The sequence below is a fragment of the Alnus glutinosa genome, chromosome 1 (genome assembly GCF_958979055.1).
Source record: "Alnus glutinosa chromosome 1, dhAlnGlut1.1, whole genome shotgun sequence".
Taxonomy (NCBI): Eukaryota; Viridiplantae; Streptophyta; class Magnoliopsida; order Fagales; family Betulaceae; genus Alnus; species Alnus glutinosa.
The window spans coordinates 9,886,256-9,909,681 of record NC_084886.1 but is presented as its reverse complement, the minus strand read 5'-3'; the positions used below and the strand labels follow the sequence as shown (position 1 = coordinate 9,909,681).

Below are 23,426 nucleotides of genomic sequence, written 5' to 3'. Positions count from 1 at the left end.
AGACCCGATTAGGTAGTTTTGCTGCTGCTAGTGGAGGAGAGGAATATGATTTCTTGGAATTCAATGATTGGTGGGAATGCACAATCTAAAGATTAGCTTAATGTTGCATGGGATTTTTTTGGGAAAATACTTGCTATATGGACTTCTCTTGGAACACAATGATTGACGCATGGCAAGTTGAAAGATGCCTATCATTTGTTTAAATCAGATGCCAAAATAGAATGCAGTGGATATGAAAAATCAGGCAATATTGGTGTTGTATCTTTTTGGGGGAATTTTGTTGATGTTTCTGAGCTTGTAGTTGACGTAATTTTTGTTGGTGCTTGTAAATTTGTAATAGGTGTTAGGTGTTGTACCATGTACAAAAATCAACTGGTGTTCTTTATATATAAGAGTTACGTTATATGGATGCTTGGAACTCTTTTGATTTAAGTTGTAAGTTAGGTGATTTGGTTGATTGCTTGGAACTCATCAAGTTGTAATGGGATGTTTATTGACTTATGAGGCTGTATTTTTTATGATCTTATATTATAATTTTGACCAGATCATGATTTTTATGATCATATATTATATTTTTGACCAGCTCACGATTCTCTTTAATGTCAATATATGCAACTGAGTCATATCTAAGAAATGTAGAGGTCAATTTTATGGTTGTGGGAATAAAATTGTAGGTCACGAGGTTTAACAACCAAGTTGGTGCACGTTAATACGTTATTTGCCTTTTTATACCATTTGGTGCCTTTTTAACAACCAATTTTGTTGCAAAGCCAGAACCGAATGAAAAATGTTCCATGTATAATTATCAAATATCATTTCCATTTTCCAGCAACAAAAAACGAAGACAGTGGAGGAGAACAAAATGTGCAGTATGTCAGCATAAAAAAAGTCCATTGAGGACAAAATCAATCTGAAAACAAGAACACATACTGCAAAATGTCCCAAGAAAACGTAGAAATTTCATATAAGCAGTTCTATACATGTGATGAAACACAACCAAACTTGAAATTTTTGGCTACGAAAAACACAAAAGGCAAGAAAGATCAATCCAACAAGGTCTTGATTCACAGTCCAAATTCCTCTATATTCTTTCTCTTTCTTTTAGCGCAGTAGAAGAGATGGTAAGGCAGAGAACCAACTAAGCCACGCCCGTAGCAATTTGAAATTCCATATGGTGGTTTTGCACACAGACACCAAGTTCATTGTCAATAAGAACTGTAATGCTAGCAGACGCACAGGCTGCAACAAACATAAGAGTGGATGTGATCTGCAATGGAAAGACATGGCAGTGACATGAGATACTACAGCACTTTAAGAAGGAAAGTTGAATCAAGCAAAATCCACAAATATTTTACCGATGCCTACGGGATAAAATGAAAATTTGAATTTGAAAAGAATAAGGAAAATGCACCTAGAGATGGTTCAGGAAAACTTAACTGAATTGATGTTAATCATGTAATAAAACAAATATATATATATATATATATATATATATATATATATATATATATATATTTTTTTTTTTTTTTCATTCTCATTTAGCAAACAAAGTCAAGAATAAATGTGTCTAATGATAATGTTACCATTCAGTCCACCCAATTTCAAATCCAACAAAAGATGGAATAACTGAGGTAGAATATTTCCAAGAATCTCAGGTGAGGGTACCAACAAAACTATGGCAAACAAGTTACACTAGTTATACTCATTTGCAAATATAGAGCTCCTCAAGAAACCAGCAGCCATATACATGACTGAAAATGTGATATTTAGGCTGTCAAGAGAAGGGGGTGATCACAAGCTTCAAGAGCACCAACAAGATTTTAACATAATTTTGTTTGACAGTTCCAGCATCTACAAATTCATGACATGAAAAACGTACGCATGGTTCAAAGAACTACTAAACACAAATTAACATGGCCATCACATTTAAAAAATTGCAAGGTTTTTTTTTTTATTAAAAACAATGCAAGCACATGAAGCTCAATAGACAATAGACAACCAAAACAAAATCCCTTCTTCAATAGCTGAAATCAAGCCAACATGAAGCTCATCAATCTTCACTACTTCAACTACAGAACCAACCAAGAAACCAAAATCTCAAACAACAAAACACCAATCGATCAAGCCATAACCGACCATTACCACCGAAATCAACACCCAAAAATCCTCAAATCAAAACCTTAATTCAATTCGGTCCTCTCCAACCGAAACAAGGGACAAATCAAATTAATAGACAACCCACAATATTTCCTTTAAACACCACGGTTAGAGCTTCTCAACCAACCAATCAAGCCTAAATCTCAAAAGGAAACCAACACCCATACCTTGAGGAGGAATCGAAATCCACCTCAATCCAATTGGCCAAATCACAATAAAACCCCAAAACAACTTTTTTAACTATAAATCAATTGGGTATATACCAAAATCATAGAGAAGAAAGAAAACGGAATCTCACCTAGCTTTGGTCTCTCCCAACCGTGAGCCCACCTTAGAGCCTCATAGTTGAAACGCACCAGCTCTCCTCCATCGTGCGTCACCCACTCTCGGGTCTGGTTCTCTCTCTCTCTCTCTCGGCCTTGCTGTACCAAAACGAACACAGACCAAAGAAAATGTGCCTTGTGTAAAAAAACAGAAAAAAATAAAAATAAAAATCAGAGAAACCTAACCTTGGTTCCGTCAACAGTGGAGACGGCAACTGAGGAGATGCGGCTGGCTGAGTTGGGGTAATGGACCTCGCGGTGGAGATGCTGCCGGTTAAAGAACAGCCGGCCGGAGAGAGAGAGAGAGAGAGAGAGAGAGAGAGAGAGAGAGAGAGAGAGAGAGAGAGAGAGAGAGAGAACGACTAGCTGAGTTGGGGGAACGGACCTCGCAGTGGAGACGCTGCCGGTGAAAGAACGGCCGGCCGGACAGATGGATAGAGAGAGAGAGAGAGAGAGACGGTGCCGGGAGAGAGAGAACGGCCGAAAGAGACGAACGGCCGGCCGGTTTCACAGGAGAGAGAGAGAGAGCAGCGTTGGGCTGGGGGGAAAATGAAATAATTTCAATTTCCCCCATGTTGATCTTCTGATTCAAAAGAAGATCACGAAAAAAAAAAAGAAAAAAGAAAAGCCATGTCAGCATGGTATGTTCTATGCAGACTAGGCCGTTAGATACATCTAACGGCCTAGATTGTTAAAAAAACTGCCACGGCAATTCTCAAGAATTGCCGTGGATCTCAATCCGTTTACAACTTGGGTTATAATGATGACAGGTTGAATACAGTCTACTTCATTTACTTCTTCTGAAAATTCTCTTAACCTATGCAATGAATTTTTTTGAGACATGACCAGCGACTCCAATTACCTATTGTTAAGGTCTGAATTATTTTAAAAGATTAAATTGATGAAAAATTATTTGAATTAGGCTTAAGTGGTGTAAAAAAACTACAGTATCGTTGCAACAATTAAGCCAAATCTATTTAATTAATATTCAAATGCTCTTCTTTTGTGTGTTTTCACTACAAAAATGCATGCATTTTGACACGTGCAGTTTGACACGTGTACAGTGTCGTACACGTGTCAAACAGTTAGACACGTGCATTTTGACACGCGTGATACGCGTGTCAAATGTGCATGTCACGAACTGCACAATTTGACACGTGTATCTCAATACACGTGTCAAACCGATTTTTTTTTTTAAAAAAAAATTCCAAATTGTTAGCCACGTGTATACATACACGTGGCTAAATGTGTGTATATATATAAATTATATATTTTTCTTGATACGTGTTAAGAATACACGTTGCCAAAAATATTGCTTTAAAAAAAGAAGAAGAAAAGAACATGTCTGTTATTTAAAATATTGCCAAAATCAAAAATATTAAGAGTTGCTATACGAAACACATGCACTGATGACTCGTCGTCCACTTAGAACTGGCCGGTGGTCCGATGTTGACGAGAGAGAGAGAGAGCGAGAGACAGAGAGAGCGAGAGAGAGAGAGAGATAGAGCGAGAGACAGAGACAGAGAGAGCGAGAGAGAGAGAGATAGAGCGAGAGACAGAGACAGAGAGAGCGATGGTCGGGAAGCTGGCCGGAGGGAAGGCCGACCACGCGGTGGTCGGGAAGCTGGCCGGTGGTCCATTGTTGACGGAGATCGAGAGACAGAGAGCGAGAGAGTGAGAGAGAGTGAGAGACACAGACATAGAGGCGAGAGACAGAGACAGAGAGAGCGATGGTCGGGAAGCTGGCCGGAGGGAAGGCCGACCACGCGGTGGTCGGGAAGCTGGCCGATGGTCCAGTGTTGACGGAGATCGAGAGACAGAGAGCGAGAGAGCGAGAGACAGAAGCTGGCCGGTGGTACAGAGAGAGTGAGAGAGAGCGATACAGAGAGAGTGAGAGAGAGCGATACAGTGAGAGAGAGAGAAAGAATAGTGAGAGCGCGCAGAGAGAGAGAGAGCGAACGAGAGTGTATAAAAAAAAAAAAAAATTCCGTTTTGAAACTTAAATTAACAATGCTCACCAGGTGGGCGCGGGATAATTCCCGCGCGCCTACCTACACCAATCCGGGACGTGTATTTAAATACACGTCCCCAATTGTTAAAAATCTATTTAGTTAAAAAAAATTATATTTAGAAAAAAATAACATTTTGACACGTGTATTTAATACACGTGTCCAATTGGACACGCGTGTCCAATTGTTGAAATTCTATTTAATTAAAACAAAATTATATTTGGAAAAAAATAACAGTTTGACACCTGTATTAAATACACGTGTCCAATTGGACACGCGTATTAAATACACGTGTCAAATTGGACACGGGTATTTAATACACGTGTCAAATTGGACACGGGTATTTAATACGCGTGTCCAATTGTTGAAATTCTATTTAAAAAAAAAAAATTATATTTGAAAAAAATAACAGTTTGACACGTGTATTTAATACGCGTGTCCAATTGGACACGTGTATTAAATACACGCGTCTAATTGTGGCGGCTGTACAATTAGACACGTGTCTCATAAGACACGTGTCAAATTGGACGCGTGTCTACAGTAACCGGTACTGTAGACACGCGTCCAATTGTCAGTATTTTTGTAGTGTTTCAAGTTTTCTTCTAACAAATGAAGACAAAATTTGAATTTACGACATTTACGCTTATTAAATTATTATTTATTTTAAAATTATAAACTAATAAAAGTTGTTGATTTAATTATTTAATAATATTCTAATAGCTATACCATATTCTCGTTCAAAATACTTGAGCATTTCATATTTTATCAACTATAGCTTATGATTTAAGCATTGCAAATTAATTAATCTTGGAAATTCGCTGGATTTTTCTCCCTCTTTATTTTTTGAAATAAAATCATTTTTTTAATTATTTTAAATGAACTGAAAATAAGTCATTTAATAGTAAGGATTAAACTTTAGTAACGATAGGAATCTATAGTACTTTTCATATGAATAATTTAGGATTCGATTGTTAATCCTTTTTAGGTGGCATTTTTATTTTTTATTTTTAAAAATAAAGTTTTAGAACTACGTCAAGATAAAAGTAAGTTTTAATATTTTATAAATATTTTGTATTTTATGTTATTTATTTTGAAAACAAAAAATCGTTAACAAAATAAAAGCCCAGAATGCGTAACAAAGTTGATCACGAGCGCATATATATTTAATTTGTTAATGTTAAAAGCTTGTTTTCTTGTCGGAAATAAGATAATTTCCAAATCTCGATCAGGCGGTTCTCCAAATCGTCACCACAAACGTCATAACCCCTATCCCCTCATCCTTTATATGCGACCCTTCTGCGCCCACAGCTTGCATGTCGATCTAGTGATTTGAGCAAAGCAGTCCCATTTTCACAGAGCAGTCACAGCCACACCATCATGGCCCGCCCCCACTTCCTACTCGTAACATTTCCTGCCCAAGGCCATATCAATCCTAGCCTCCAATTCGCCAAGCGCCTCATTCGCTTGGGAGCACATGTCACCTTCGTCACCACCGTCGCCGCCCACCGTCGCATGAGCAAAATCCCCCCTCCCGACGGCTTGTTCTTCACCACCTTCTCCGAAGGCTACGACGACGGGTTTAAACCCGGTGATGATGTTGGCCACTACATGTCCGAGCTCAAGCGCCGTGGCTCCCAAGCTCTCACTGAACTTGTCTTGTCTAGCGCAAACGAGGGTCGCCCATTTACAGGCCTAGTCTACACGATCCTCCTCCCTTGGGCTGCGGACGTGGCGAGTGGACTTCACCTCCCGTCAGCACTTCTTTGGATTCAACCTGCCACGGTTTTGGACATATACTACTACTACTTCAATGGCTATGGAGATGTCATCAGGAACAGCAGCAATGACCCCTCATGTTCAGTAGAATTACCGGGACTGCCATTGTTCGCTAGCCGTGACCTACCCTCCTTTTTGCTTGCTTCAAATACGTATACTTTTATGCTCCCAACATTTCAAGAGCAACTTGAAGCTCTTGAAAAAGAAAGCAAGCCAAGGATACTGGTGAATACCTTTGATGCGCTGGAGCCCGAGGCCTTAAGAGCGATCGAAAAGTACAATTTGATTGGGATTGGGCCGCTAATTCCATCTGCTTTTCTAGATGGAAAAGATCCATCCGATACTTGTTTTGGAGGAGATCTTTTCCAAAGTTCCAAGGATCACTACATCGAATGGCTCAACTCTAAGTCCAAATCATCCGTTATTTACGTGTCGTTCGGGAGCTTGTTGGTGTTAGCCAAGCAACAAATGGAGGAGATTGCACGCGGATTGTTGGATTGTGGGCGCCCCTTCTTGTGGGTCATAAGAGCTAAGCAAAATGGAGAAGAAGAGAAGGAAGATGATAAATTGAGTTGTAGAGAGGAATTAGAAGAAAAGGGAATGATAGTGCCATGGTGCTCTCAGGTGGAGGTTTTGTCACACCCCTCATTGGGATGCTTTGTGACACATTGTGGGTAGAATTCAACTTTGGAGAGCTTGGTTTCTGGGGTGCCGGTAGTGGCGTTCCCCCAGTGGACGGATCAAGGGACAAACGCAAAGCTGATCCAGGACGTATGGAAGACGGGAGTGCGGGTGACTGCAAATGAGGATGGGATTGTTGAAAGTGATGAGATCAAGAGGTGCTTGGAATTGGTTATTGGAGGTGGAGAGGAAGGGGGAGAAATGAGAAGGAATGCTAAGAAATGGAGGGATTTGGCTAGGGAGGCCACCAAGGAAGGTGGCTCTTCGTATGAGAATCTTAAATCCTTTGTGGAAGAGATTAAAGAAGGATGTTGTTAGAAGTGTTGCGAAAGTTTGCTGATGAAAACATTTGACTTAATTAGGCTGCTTGTTGTTGTTAGGGATGAATTTCGTTGGGTTATATTTTGTTAATGAATTAGAATGCTTGTGGCTCGTTAGAATTTACGTACGTACCTTGTGATTTTGAAAGCCATTGATCTCAGAGTCTGTGAGTAATCAAAAATATTATAACGATTTTCTTCAACATTATTGCTTCGTATGATCAGCTTAGTTGACACCTTCCACGGCAATTTTATTTGTTTGAAAAACTATACACTAACCCACTCCTTAATTAGAGCTTTTCAAGAAGCGTTCCAAACTTTAATCAAATTTTAGCTAAAAAATATATTTTTGCTATTTTATTAACAACTACTTTTAAAAAACTTCTTACGCCAAACTCTCTAAATATTTTTTTTTTTATTTTAATTAAATATTAATTTTTTATGGATTTTAAACAACCTCTCCTAACAACTTTAACCGTCGTGAAATAAACGATCAAATGACTTTGCCTTAAAACGCTTTGTTCTTGACAAGTACTGAAAACTCAAAAAATATTTTGAAGCTAACGAAGCATGGGAAACCCCATAGTTGCCTTAGTTGTATTGTATTTTGAAGCTAATTTTAACTTAAAAAGTAAGAAGTTGTTTGGTTTCACTACATTTCTTTTGCAAAATATACATATATTTTTCAATTCGACAAGGGGAAAATGTTATAAAGGTCAGGATGGTTTTCAGCATCGATCTCAGTTAGGTAAATTATGTGCTCAAGAAAATGGAGTGTCGTATAATAATTGGCTGCCTATCCTATATATACTCAAAAAGGACTTGAACAGGATCAGAATCTTTTTAAATTTTTTTGTTTGAATTTGAAATAATTCAAGTAAATAATTATGAGATACCACTTATAAGACTCACTTGCTTGAATAAATAGTTGAATAACCTAATTTTTATTTGGTCAGATAAATTTCATGAGTGATCTCTTACAATCATTTATTCAAACTGTCTCAAATTCGAATATAATTTGAGAGATTCTTACCCTTAAACGGTCAAAGAACACGAACATGGTGAAAGGAATTGAAGGGCATCATTCATTTATTTGTCGAGACAACTTGGAAAGTAAATATTTTTCTTTTCTTTTCTTTTCTTTTGGCCATGGCCTAACTAACTAATGAGAATTATATTAATTACACGACTGTCATCAAATCTTGCTGGCACCAAAGAAGATAGTTTACAACTTGGGTTATAATGAAGACAGGTTGAAATGTTGAATACAGTCTACTTCATTTAATTCTTCTGACAATTCTCTTAACATATGCAATGAATTTTTTTGAGACATGACCAACGACTCCAATTACCTATTGTTAAGGTATAAATTATTTTAAAAGATTAAATTGATGAAAAATTATTTGAATTAGGTTTAAGTGGCGTAAAAAAACTATAGCATAGGTGCAGCAACTAAGCCAAATCCGTTTAATTAATATTCAAATGCTCTTCTTTTATGTGTGTTTTCAAGTTTTCTTTTAATAAACAAAGACAAAATTTGAATTTACGACATTTACGCTTATTAAATTACTATTTCTTTTAAAATTTTAAACTAATAAAAGTTGTTGATTTAATTATTTAATAATATTCTAATAGCTATACCACGTTTAGGAGTGAAAATACGTATGTGGACGCAGTTATTAGCAATATTCGCATCTACATAATGTTGTTATCGCTTTTAGATATCCGTATCCGCGTCATGCAATTACTATTTGCTTCTGCGCGATTATTACAGTTGTTAAATGTCGTTAATATCTGCTATCTGTAATAAGGTACCGAGCGTTTTGGATTACTATCTAAATCTATATATATGGATAATGGTTACGTGCAAATAGCAAATGCAGATAGTTATTATCCGTCCATATTTTTACCTTTAGGGCCCACACTTCCAAATTACCATGTAACTCTATTGATCCCTACCTACTCTTAAAAGCGGTGAAGGGGGTTGACACGAAACGAATTGGATTGAAAATTGTTCTCCAAGTTAGAATTCACGTTTCCCTTAAAAAAAAAGTTAGAATTCACTGTTAATGTTTTGTTTTTAACTATATCAAATTAAATTAGTTCGAATTTTGATTCCAAAAACAAAACTCAATAACTCATAGCATCATTTTGAGTAGCTTTGTAATATTAGTAGCATGTAGAGAAGTATATATGATACGAATTCAATATATTTTGAAGCTAATTTTAACTTAAAAAGTAAGAAGTTGTTTACTTTCACTACATTTCTTGTGCAAAATATATATATATATTTCAATTCGACATGGGGAAAATGTTAAAAAGGTCAGGATGGTCTTTTCAGCATCGATCTCAGTTAGGTAAATTATGTGCTCAAGCATCCCCTTTTAAGATAAAGGCAAAGGGAATTGACCCAATTAACATGAGGCTGTTGTTTGAGTAGGCAGCAAGCAAAATAACTTTAATTCAAACAAGCATATGCATGTCATGTGTATAAAAAAATCTGGCGACATGAGAAACAAAAGTCGCACTAATTCACTACATTTTTAACACACGTGGTATAAAATCTGGCTGGCACTAAAGAAGATAGTTTACAACTTGGGTTATAGTGGTGACAGGTTGAATACAGTCTACTTCATTTACTTCTTCTGACAATTCTCTTAACCTATGCAATGAATTTGAGACATTACCAACGACTCCAATAACCAATTGATAAGGTTTGAATTATTTTATGAAAATTATTTGGATTAGGTTTAGGTGCAGAAAAAAAAAACTACAATATAAGTGCAGCAATTAATATTGCTTATGCGATAGTTTTTTTTTTTTACAGCAATTAAGCCAAATCCGTTTAATTAATATTCAATTGCTCTTCTTTTATGCGTGTTTTCAAGTTTTCTTTTAATAAACGAAGACAAAATTTGAATTTATGAGATTTACGCTTATTAAATTACTATTTATTTTAAAATTTTAAACCAATAAAAATTGTTGATTTAATTATTTAATAATATTCTAATAGCTATACCACATTCGATCTGTTCAAAATAATGGAGCATTTCATATTTATATATATTTAATCAACTATAGCTTATGATTTAAGCATTGCAAATTAATTAATCTTGGAAATTCGCTGGATTTTTCTCCCTCTTTATTTTTTGAAATAAAGTCATTTTTTAATTATTTTAAATGAACTGAAAATAAGTCATTTAATAGTAAGGATTAAATTTTAGTAACGATAGGAATCTATAGTACTTTTCATATGAATAATTTATGATTCTATTTTTTAGTTATTGTAATTATTTTCGTACCGCTTTAATTTGTATTAAGCCTATTATTGAAAAATCCACTCCATTTTCGCGTTTAACATCACCTACGTACTCCTTTTCCAAGCAGGGAAGAATCCTCCCGTAATACTCTCCTTATCCAATTAAAAAAAAAGAAAAGAGAATTGACAAAGTCTTATCGCGTGGCCGGGGCCAAGTACATTTTGGTTTGGTTTTTCGTGGAATTTTGACTCTTCTTCGATTTCCTTCTCTAATAATATAAATCGATGTTGGAGTCTGTTGCCTGACTGACTTTTCAACTTATAAAAGTATGCAGCTTCGACAAGAATGAATGTAGAGAAACCCAGAGATCGGACTTCGGAGTGTGTTTGGCAATCATTTTCTTTCCCCTAGCTTTTTTGTTTTTTTGTTTTATTCTAAAATATTCTTTTCTTTTTTTTCACTTTTTATATTATATAAATAATTTTTTATTACTACTATTCAAACAAAAAAACATACTACAAAACAATCTTTTTTTACTTTTCTATAAAACAATACTAAACTTTTTATACTTTATATAATATCAATTGCTCAAACAAAAATTTTACAACTCCACCATTTACCAAACGGTGCCGAGTTGGAAAATAATAACGAATGATGTGCGTTGAGAAATACAACGGGTTAAAATTACACCATTGATATTTGTTGTTGGCCTAAATTAATAACAAATGGTTTTATATAATATCAAAATTAATTCATGGATTTATTTGATAGGCTTAATTTACAAATCACTCACTCAAATCAAATTTTGTTAAATTTTTTCATAGATTCAATTAGGCATCACGTCCATATCAGTAAAATAGTGATACGTACCACTCTGAATAAAAATAATAAAAATATATAAAACTTAAAAAATTACTTCCAACCGACCGCCATCCCATTTCTTTTTGTCATTTTCCTTTAAAAAATAATTTTAAAAATCTATAGCCCGTTGTATAATGGTGGCAGGTCGAATACTAGAGTAATGTTTGTCCTTTCGTGGGACAGTAGATAATTTGGCGCTTCTCCAGATCGTCACCGCAAACGTCATGATAACCCCTGTCCCCATCCTTTATATACGAATCAGCTTGCATGGCCATAATTTGAGTAAAGCAGTCCCATTTGGCCAAATCATTATGGTCCGCCCCCACTTCCTCCTCATAACACATCCTGTTCAAGGCCATATCAATCCTGGCCTGCAATTCGCCAAGCTCCTCATTCGCTTGGGGGGTTGTGTCACCTTTGTCACCAGCATTGCCGCTCGTCGTCGCATGACCGAAAGCAATGCTCTTGATGGCTTGTCCTTCTCCACCTTCTCTGACGGCTACGATGACGGGTTTAAACCTGGTGACGATGTCAACCACCAGAGGTCCGAGATCAGGCGCTGTGGCTCCCAAGTTCTCACTGATCTTATCGTGTCTGGTGCAAACGAGGGTGACCCATTTACGGCCTTAATCTACGCGATGCTCCTCCCTTGGGCGGCCGAAGTTGCGAGTGGACTTCACCTCCCATCAGCATTTCTTTGGATTCAACCTGCCACAGTTTTGGACATATACTACTACTACTTCAATAGTTATGCTGATGTCATCTGGAACAGCAGCAATGACCCTTCGTGTTCAGTAAAACTACCAGGACTACCATTGCTCGCTGGCCGTGACATGCCCTCCTTTTTGCTTGCTTCAAATTCGTATACTTCTGCACTTCCATCATTTCAAGAGCAACTTGAAGCACTTGAAAAAGAAAGCAACCCGAGAATTCTAGTGAATACCTTTGATGCACTAGAGCCCGATGCCTTAAGGGCGATCGAAAAGTTTAATTTGATTGGAATTGGGCCGCTAATTCCATCTGCTTTTTTGGATGGAAAAGATCCATCCGATACTTCTTTCGGAGGAGATCTTTTCCAAAGCTCCAAGGATCACTACATCAAATGGCTCAACTCTAAGCCCAAATCATCTGTTATTTACGTGTCGTTTGGGAGCTTATTGGTGTTAGCCAAGCAACAAATGGAGGAAATTGCACGCGGATTGTTGGATTGTGGCAGCCCCTTCTTGTGGGTCATAAGAGCCAAGGAAAACAAAGAAGAAGAGAAGGAAGAAGAGAAACTGAGTTGTAGAGAGGAATTGGAAGAAAGGGGAATGATAGTGACATGGTGCTCCCAGGTGGAGGTTTTGTCACACCCCTCATTGGGATGCTTTGTGACACATTGTGGATGGAATTCAACTTTGGAGAGTTTGGTTTCTGGGGTTCCCGTGGTAGCGTATCCCCATTGGTCGGATCAAGGGACAAACGCAAAGCTAATCCAGGATGTGTGGAAGACAGGAGTGCGAGTGACTGCAAATGAGGTTGGGATTGTTGAAAGTGATGAGATCAAGAGGTGCTTGGAATTGGTTATTGGAGGTGGAGAGGAAGGGGGAGAAATGAGAAGGAATGCTAAGAAATGGAGGGATTTGGCTAGGGAGGCCACCAAGGAAGGTGGCTCTTCGTATGAGAATCTTAAATCCTTTGTGGATGAGATTAAAGAAGGATGTTGTTAGAAGTGTCGCGTAAGTTTGCTGATGAAAACATTTGACTTAATTAGGCTGCTTGTTGTTGTTAGGGATGAATTCGTTGGGTTATATTTTGTTAATGAATTAGAATGCTTGTGGCTCGTTGGAATTTACGTAGGTACCTTGTGATTTTGAAGCCATTGATCTCTGAGTCTCTGAGTAATCAAAAATATTATAACGATTTTCTTCAACATTATTGCTTCGTATGATCAGCTTAGTTGACACCTTCCACGGCAATTTTATTCGTTTGAAAAACTATACACTAACCCACTCCTTAATTAGAGCTTTTCAACGAGCTCTCCAAACTTTAATTTAATCAAATTTTAGCTAAAAAATATACTTTTGCTATTTTATTAACTACTACTTTTAATAAACTTTTTATGCCAAATTCTTTAAATTTTTTTTTTTTAACTAAATATTAATTTTTTATGAGTTTTAAACAACCTCTCCTAACAACTTTAACCGTCATCATCAAATAAACAACCAAATGACTTTACCTTAAAACGCTTTGTTTTTGACAAGTACTGAATACTCAGAAAATATTTTGAAGCAAACGAAGCATGGGAAACCCCATAGTTGCCTTAGTTGTATTGTATTTTGAAGCTAATTTTAACTTAAAAAGTAAGAAGTTGTTTGCTTTCACTACATTTCTTGTGCAAAATATACATATATAGGTCTGGATGGTTTTCAGCATCGATCTCAGTTAGGTAAATTATGTGCTCAAGCATCCCCTTTTAAGATAAAGGCAAAGGGAATTGACCCAACATGAGGCTGTTGTTTGAGTAGGCAGAAAGCAAAATAACTTTAATTCAAACAAACATGCATGTCATATTGTCATGTGTATAAAAATCTGGCGACATGATCTTGAGAAACAAAAGGCGCACTAATTGCATGTATTACATCTTCAAGCCAAGAAAATGGAGTGTCGTGTAATAATTGGCTGCCCATCTTATATATACTCAAAAAGGACTTGAACCAGGATTAGATTATTTTAAAATTATTTGCTTCAATTTGAGACAATTCAGACAGGTGATTGTGAATTTGTGAGAGACTATTTATGATACTTGTTTGACAGAATAAGTAGTTGAACACCAATTTTTATTTAGTTAAATAAATTTTATAAAAAAAAATTCCTCATAATTATCTATTCGAATTGTCTCAAATATAGATAATTTGTGAATTAGAAGACTAACATATGTAAAAGGAAGGGCATCATTCATTTATTTGTCCAGACAACTTGGGAAGTAGATATCTTTTCTGTTCTTTTTTTTATTGTTGTTTTTGCCGGGGCCTAATTAAATAAAGTGAATTATATTGCAGCAGAGTAGACGTTAATTACGACTGTCATAAAATTGATCTTGCTGGCACCAAAGAAGATAAAAGCCCAGAATGCGTAACAAAGTTGGTCACGAGCACATATTTAATTTTTTTTTTTTTTTTTTTAATGGAATAGCATGTGCTAACCATTGATACTAAAAAGCCCGAAGGCATACAAGATGAGAAATGAGGGACAGGCCCCTCACACTCTAAGTCAGAAAGATCTGACTTAAAAACAGCTGCCTAAGCAGAATTCCAAATTACACTAGAATTACATTTAAGCTCCCTACAATAAAAATTTCAATAAAATTTGAGCCACACATAAACAAACTGTACATAGTAACAAGGAGAATACACAACACTAAAGCAGAAAACCCTAAAAAGTCACCGGCAATGGAATAGGGAGACAGCTTCACCGGAGTAACGGCGCGTGTAGGACACGAGCGCATATTTAATTTTGTTAATGTTAAAAGCTTGTTTTTTGGTCGGAAAGAAGATAATTTCCAAATCTCAGGCCGTTCTCCAAATCGTCACCGCAAACGTCATAAACCCTATCCCTTCATCCTTTATATACGACCCTTCTGCGTCCTCACTCCTTAGCTTGCATGTCTTGTAATTTGAGCAAACCAGGCCCATTTTCACAGAGCAGTCACAGCCAGTCAGCCACACCATCATGGCCCGCCCCCACTTAGCTTTCTCGTCATAACATATCCTGCCCAAGGCCATATCAATCCTAGCCTGCAATTCGCCAAGCGCCTCATTCGCTTGAGGGCACATATTACCTTCGTCACAAGCGTTTCCGCCTGCCGGCCGTCGCATGACCAAAATTCCTGCTCCCGACGGCTTGTCCTTCGCCACCTTCTTCGACGGCTACGACGACGGGTTTAAACCCGGTGACGATTTCGGCCACTACATGTCTGAGCTCAAGCGCCGTGGCTCCCAAGCTCTCACTGAACTTGTCACGTCCAGCGCAAACGAGGGTCGCCCATTTACGGGCCTAGTCCACACGATCCTCCTCCCTTGGGCTGCGGACTCAGTGAGTGGACTTCACCTCCCGTTAGCGCTTCTTTGGATTCAACCTGCCACGGTTTTGGACATATACTATTACTACTACTTCAATGGTTATGGAGATGTCATCAGGAACAGCAACAATCACTACAAAAAAACATACAATTAGCCACGTGGCTATAGTAACGGCTACTGTAGCCACGTGGCTAATTAGCCAAGTGTAATAAATACACGTAGCTAGATGACAGTTAGCCACGTGTATTTATTACGCGTGGCCAAGTAGCCACGTGTATTAATACGCGTGGCTAAAATACTTACATTTTTTATAATTTTTTTTTATTTATATTTGCAATTAGCCACGTGTATTAATTACACGTGGCCAATTAGCCACGAGTATTAATTACACGTGTCCAATTAGCCACGTGTAATTAATACGCGTGGCTAAAATATTTATATTTTTTTATAATTTTTTTATATTTATATTTGCAATTAGCCACGTGTAATTAATACACGTGGCTAAAATATTTATATTTTTATAATTTTTTTTTATATTTATATTTGCAATTAGCCACGTGTATTAATTACACGTGGCCAATTAGCCACGAGTATTAATTACACGTGTCCAATTAGCCACGTGTAATTAATACACGTGGCCAATTGCAAATATCAAATATATATTAATAAAAAAAAATATATATGTATATGTACCAGAGAATTGGCCACGTGGCTTTAGGCCACGTGGCCAGAATTGGTGTAGGTAGGTGTGCGGGAGTTGTCCCGCGCCCACCTGATTACAATTCTTAATTTAAGTTTCAAAAAGAAAAAAAAAATCGTTATATACTCTTTTATCCCTCGCTCTCTCTCTCTCTCTGCGCGCTCTCACTGTTCTTTCTCTCTCTCTCTCTCTCTCTCTCTCTCTCTCACTGTATCGCTCTCTCTCTCTCTCTCTCTCTGTGTATCGCTCTCTCTCACTCTCTCTATATCGCTCTCTCTCTCTCTCTGTCAGTACTGCATCGCCGGCCAGCTCTCTCTGTCAGCACTGCATCTCGCTCTCTCTCTCTCTCTCTCTCTCTCTCTCTCTCTCTCTCACTCTCTCTCTCCGTCAATACTGGACCACCAGCCAGCTTCCCGACCACCGCGTGGTCGGCCTTCCCGACGTCTCTTGCTCGCTCTCTCTCTCTCTCTCTCTCACTCTCTCTCTCCGTCAATACTGGACCACCGGCCAGCTTCCCGACCACCGCGTGGTCGGCCTTCCCGACGTCTCTTGCTCGCTCTCTCTCTCTCTCTCTCTCTCTCTCTCTCTCTCTCTCTCTCCGTCAATACTGGACCACCGGCCAGCTTCCCGACCACCGCATGGTCGGCCTTCCTGACGTCTCTTGCTCGCTCTCTCTCTGTCTCTCTGTCTCTCGCTCTCTCTCTCTCTCTCTCTCACTCTCTCTCTCTCCCCGTCAATACTGGACCACCGGCCAGCTTCCCGACCACCGCGTGGTCGGCCTTCCTGACGTCTCTTGCTCTCTCTCTCTCTCTCGCTCTCTTTGTCTCTCGCTCTCTCTCTCTCTCTCTCTCTCTCTCTCTCCGTCAATACTGGACCACTGGCCAGCTTCCTGACCACCGCGTGGTCAGCCTTCCCTCCGGCCTTCCCGACGTCTCTTGCTCACTCTCTCTCTCTCTCTCTCTCTGTGTGTATTTCTCTTTGTCTCTGTATCTCTCTCTGTCTCTGTATCTCTCTCTATCTCTCCAAACTCCGGCCGGCCAGTTCTAAGTGGACGACGAGTTGGTTCTGCATGTGTTTCGTATATATAGGTATATCGTATACGTATTAGGAAGGAAAAAAAAAAAAAAAAAGAAGAAGAAAAGAACAGCTGTTCTTTTCTTCTTCTTTTTTTTAAAGCAATATTTTTGATTTTGGCAACGTGTATTCTTAACACGTATCAAGAAAAATATATAATTTTTCATTTTTTTTATTAAAAATATATATATATATATATATACATTTAGCCACGTGTATTTAAATACACATGGCCAATGTTAGCCACTTGTATTAAAATACATGTGGCTAAATGTGTATTTAGTGACACTCACATCAGCCACACATGCGCACGTGGCCACTTGCACGTGGCCAACAGTTCGCCACGTGTACAGTGACCGTACACGTGGCGAAAAGTATGTATTTTTGTAGTGAATGACCCCTCATGTTCAGTTTAATTATCGGGACTGCCATTGTTCGCTAGCCATGACCAGCCCTCCTTTTTGCTTGCTTCAAGTACGTGTACTGTCATGATCCCAACATTTCAAGAGCAACTTGAAGCTCTTGAAAAAGAAAGCAAGCCGAGAACATTGGTGAATACCTTTGATGTGCTGGAGCCCAAGGCCTTAAGAGTGATCGAAAAGTTCAATTTGATTGGGATTGGGCCGTTAATTCCATCTGCCTTTATAGATGGAAAAGATCCATCAGATACTTGTTTGGGAGGAGATCTTTTCCAAAGCTCCAAGGATCACTACATCCTCTTAAGCTTAAAAGTGAGGTTCTTTCATGCTTTACTAAATTTAAAAACTTGGTTGAAAATCTCTTTTCCTGTTCCATCAAACAACTCCAAACTGATAATGGAGGTGAATATACTTCCATGGCCTTCAAACATTTCGCTGATACTCATGGCATCCTGCATCGATTTACATGTCCATATACTTCAGAACAGAATGGCATTTCCGAACGCAAACACAAACGCATCACTAAAACTGCCCTGTCCCTTCTTGCCCACTTGGCTACTCACTATTGGGTAGATGCATTCCTCACAACAGTCTATCTCATCAACTGCCTTCCTATCCATGTGTTGCAACATCAATCTCCTTACTTTAAGCTCCTCCAAAAGCAACCAGATTACTCTTTTATGAAGACCTTTGATTGTGCATGCTACCCTTTCTTCCGGCCTTACATTCCTCACAAATTGTCCTTTAGAAGTACTAAATGTGTCTTCCTTGGCTACAACAGTACTCAGAAAGGTTACCAGTGCCTTGACCTTCAAACCAACCGGGTCTACACTTCTCGCCATGTCATCTTTGATAAAAATCAGTTTCCAGCAAAAGAAGAACCTGCTTCACTCGGCACTCGACAATGCACTCGACACTCTAAGGAAAGTGCAGCCTATGCAGCTTTCCACACAAGGCAACCCTCCATCACACTAATGAAGATATTGCCTAGCATAGACACCCAATCAATCATTTCCTTTTGTTTCTTGTAATTGTTAAACTATTTCCTTTTGTATCTCTAGCAAGCATGTATATATATAGGCGACACTACACATTGTAATACTCAAGCTTTTGAAATAATGTTACAGCATCTGTATTCAAATTGTTCCTCCTTTAACGGATTTTGTCAATTTTTTTAACGGCATTGACTAATTTGTCATTTTTTGCTTATTGCAAGAGTGATTAATCACTTTTTAAAAATTCAGAGAATTATTTGTCAAAACTCAAACTACAAAGACAAAAAATGCTTTTATCTGCAGGTCTGTTTAGTTTCAATTTACCTACACACAAAAAAAAAAAAAAAAATGATGAACTTGGTGATATAAAAAATGGATCTACGTAGTGGAACAACGGTAAAATTGTTGACCCTTTGATTGAAACGGTATATATGTATATGTACCAGAGAATTTCACTTGCACTTCTCAAATGCTCTACCGTTGTTTTACAACGTAGATTCATCAACAATATGTGTTTGAGAAGCATTCGCTGGACTTGAAATTAAGGTTTTAATATTTCTTGGTTTAAATTCCATTGTAAACTTCCTTCAAACTAATTTATTTCCTCTTTTTCTTGATAGAATTTCCAAAACATGAATTTCAACGATTGTAAATTATTCCTAGGAAAAATTCCTAATGCTTCAAGGATTCCAAATTTAGAGATATGGGTTCTTGATGGTTGTACATGCATGTTTAGTTGAGGTTCATTCTTCTGTTGGATTCTTGATAAACTCATTTATTTGAGTCTCGAAGGTTGCGATTATCTTAAATTTTTTTGTGAAGTTGCAAGTTGAGATTTTTAAAATCTCGCTTAAGAACTTTGTCTTCATATTCATATCACATGTGAACTCGAGCTTGAGTAGCATCAAAGTTAAGGTACTACTGTTATGAGGTACATGTATGATATAATTATCTTTGATATCTGAAATGGGATTTTTTTGTTCTTGATTTGTTAGAATTTTTGCATCTTAGTCGTATGAGTTCGTGGTATATATGCCACCAAGGTTGGTTGAATTATTGTTGTAAATCATTTTGACTTGCTGGTTAACTTCAAATGGTATGTTTATTCTTTATTTTTTTCTCTGTTTTGAGTCGAAAGTCAGAATAATAATATGGTATATGCTTGTTAATTATTTTTTTCTCTGTTTTCATTATTATTAGTTATTTGAAAAAGTGTGAAATTTGATCATGGGGTTGGAAGAATCCCAATGGAAATGTTTTCACTTTAATCAGTAGAGATGGTTTATTTGATTAGATTGTCCACATTCAATTAGCCCAAAATCACTAACATCATATATACATTAAATGCAATAAAGTAAAATTTTGAACTGATTCGTACTATAATTATTAATGCAAAAGATAAGTTGAGCAATTAAGAGTTATTGGTTGGATCTTCTAATTCACTTGAACCGGAGAGGAACCTGTCAATTGAATTAAGATAGTATAATTGTTCAAAAAAATATGAAAAAACAATTTTGTCCTCTCAATTCAACTAACTGGCTCCTCTCCAGTTCACTTGAACCGGAGAGGATCCTATTCCATGGCTGGAGGCACATTTGTTTGAACACAATAATTACTCGGGTTCATAATTATCTCTTGTATAGCTTTGAATTGTCAGTTGTCAAAATGGATGTGTTTAGTAAAGATTGTTGAGTAATTTTTTTTTTGAGTAATTATTAAAAATTATTGATGTAATATTAAAAGTAAACAAAGTTAAAATGTTTTAAAGTTGATTATTTTTTATAAAAGTGAAAATAAATGAAAAAAATGGGGTGGTTGTTACCAAACAGCCCCAACATTCATATCCTATCTAGAACATGAGTTTCACAAGTTGGTTATATAAAGTAAGTATCACAAATGTTATTTTTTCATAAATATATATTAATTATTATTAAGATTTTATCATGTAAGTTAATTAAATAAATTAACTTAAATTTTAAATAATTTAATTTCAAGTTTATATATATATATATATTATGGGCTTATATATACACAAATACACTTACCTTTACATACAAACACATTTCTTTTCACAATAATAGTAATTCAAACTTTATATATTATATTTGAAGAAAATTGTGCGTACCGAATAAGAGGATGAGATCACTGCCCATTTGTCCTGCCAAACACATGATTGAAAGAAGCTTCTCGGAGCATCTTCTTTTAGTTATTATTTATTAATGATATCCGAGCCGAAGACAAGAAAGAGTGACATGAACATGAAAATCTCATAGGCGTTTGGCGTGATGAATGACGTACAAAGCCTAAAAATTCTTAGGCCTTACTCACTCTCAAAAGACGTCTTAGGAAAGGGGATATTTAACACGCCCCCTCACGTGTGACACTCTTGTCTAATCACGTGTATTGCATCAGAGTGGCAGCGGGAGGGAAGGCCCAATCCTCTCTCTAAGACGCCTTGAGAGAGAAGGGGTATCCATGGCTTATAAAGTCTACAAGACAATGATCTCTGAGCAATGTGGGACACTTTAACATGCCTCCTCAAGTGTGGCATCTTTGGTCAAATACGTGTTTAACAACGGGAGGAAAAGACCCATCATTGTCAAAGGAACCTGCTCTGATACCATGTAAAAGTCTATAGGTCTTACTCACTCTCAAAAGACGTCTTCAGAAAGGGGATACTTAACCCAAAGAGTCCCATAAAAGTGTAAAACTAATAAACTATAAACTGTCAATCTCTCATGACTCATGCCCGACGCTAAAAGCCTAAAAAGAAGCCAATCAAGCCTGATTTGTCTCTGTCTTTCTCCGCACAACCACAAGTCTGATAGTGTTCTACCGCTGTTTTTTCTCGTCCACAAACATAATATTCTCAAATTGAGAAAAACATTATGGCTTTGGGACCACGTTTGACTTAAAATGCTAAGACGAATGCAATTATTAATTATAAGAATAATTGTACCGTTGGTTTTTGTGGTATGTCATAATTATTTTTCACTCCTTATGGTTTAAAAAATGCATGAGAGGTCCCTGTGATATCCAATAATTACAAATCGATCCCTACAGTTAAATTCCATTAAAATTTTTAACAGATTCCGTCAAATGCCACGTCAGCGCCTCGTGTCGCATCTTATTGGCAACACGTGGTGCTAACATGTTCATCTTAATAAAATAATATAAATTTATTAAAAAATAAATAATTTTTTTTTTTTTTTTTGAAAAAATTAAAATTCAAAAAAAAAAAAAAAACAAAAAAAAAAAAAGAAAAAAGGTGGCAAGGGGGTGGCTGCGCGCCACCCTCAGAGGCCACCGGGGGTGGCGCGCGGCCACCCCTAGTAGATATAGGGGTGGCCCGATGGCCAGCCCCGGCCACTGGGGTGGCCGCATGCCACCCTAGGCGGCCTCTGGGGGTGGCCCAGCCACCCCTTGCTTGCCAGTTTTTTTTTTTTTTTTTTAAATAAATTTATTTATTAATAAATTTATATTTTTTATGAAGATGGACACGTGTCGCTAATAAGATGGTGACATGTGGCGCTGACATGTAGGGCTAACAGATTCCGTCAAAATGGTGGACGAAAAATCGACCTAGGGAGTAAAACATAATTATTGCATATCACAGGGACCTCCCATGCACTTTTTAAACCATAGGGAGTGAAAAATAATTATGGCATACCACAGGGACCAACAGTGCAATTATCCCTTAATTATATTCGCATTTACATAATGTGGTTATTACTTTTAGGTATTTGCATTCGCGTCATGCAATTATTTTTCATTCATGCGCAGTTATTAAAGTTGTTAGATATGGTTAATATCTGCTATTCGTATATGAGGTAATGAGCGTTTTGAATTACTTTCTAAATCTATAAACAAAATTAAATAATATGGTTATTACTATATGTAAGTTTAAATAAATTAAGATTTCACTTTTTACACAATTAAAGATTATCAGCCATAAAATGGACATTAGCTCATAGAGTAATGGGGGATTTGGATTACCCAAAGAAAAGAAGAAAAAAACAATAATAATAAATGTAATGAGGTATGGTTTTGGGATGATAGTGAAAAAAACATAACATAACATAAAGGTCATAAACTTCCCAAATTCAAAACAACATCGTTTTAGTGAATTTAATTAAATATATATTGAGTATAAAGAGAATGCGTTTGTTGTTATTAAACGCATCCGCATACCCTAAAATCTCTATCCACATCCGCATATACAGATAAAGATTTTTCCAGATCTCATCGGCATATATGGATAATGGTAATTAGGTGCGAATAGCAAATGCGAGTAATTATTATCAGCTGCATTTGTATCCGTAGGGCCACGCCTCCCAAGCTAAATTGTAGATTGAACCTAACAAAGCATGGGAAACCCATCGTTGCCTTGTAGTGTATTTTAAAGCTAATTTTAACTTCAAAAGTAAGAAGTTGTCTGCTTTCACTACATTTCTTGTGCAAAATATATATATTTTTCAATTCGACAAGGTCAGGATGGTCTTTTCAGCATCTCGATCAGTTAGGTAAATTATTTGCTCAAGCATCTTTTTATTTTATTTTATTTTTATTTATTTAAATTAATCATCCCCTTTTAAGATAAAGGGAATTGACCCACATGACTGCATGAGGCTGTTGTTTGAGTACGCAGCACGCAGCACGCAGCAAGCAGCAAAACAAGCATGCGTGTCATGTGAATAAAAATCTGACGACATGAGAAACAAAAGTCGCACTAATTAATTTACTACATTTTCATTTATGCTCCGTTTGTTTCGGCGTAAAATGATTTTTGA

At 37.1% G+C, this 23,426-nt stretch overlaps 1 protein-coding gene and 2 pseudogenes across 1 annotated transcript; all 3 read left to right on the top strand.

The window, feature by feature from the left end:
• The first annotated feature begins 5,790 nt into the window (after positions 1 to 5,790).
• Positions 5,791 to 7,378, top strand: LOC133871582 (phloretin 4'-O-glucosyltransferase-like; annotated as a pseudogene).
• Positions 7,379 to 11,681: 4,303 nt separating this feature from the next.
• Positions 11,682 to 13,229, top strand: LOC133871576 (phloretin 4'-O-glucosyltransferase-like). Its single transcript, XM_062309007.1, has one exon. It carries the CDS (start codon positions 11,699 to 11,701, stop codon positions 13,094 to 13,096), a length of 1,398 nt encoding a protein of 465 aa, XP_062164991.1. The 5' UTR covers positions 11,682 to 11,698; the 3' UTR covers positions 13,097 to 13,229.
• Positions 13,230 to 15,098: 1,869 nt separating this feature from the next.
• LOC133866926 (phloretin 4'-O-glucosyltransferase-like) lies at positions 15,099 to 18,214 on the top strand (annotated as a pseudogene).
• Positions 18,215 to 23,426: the final 5,212 nt, after the last annotated feature.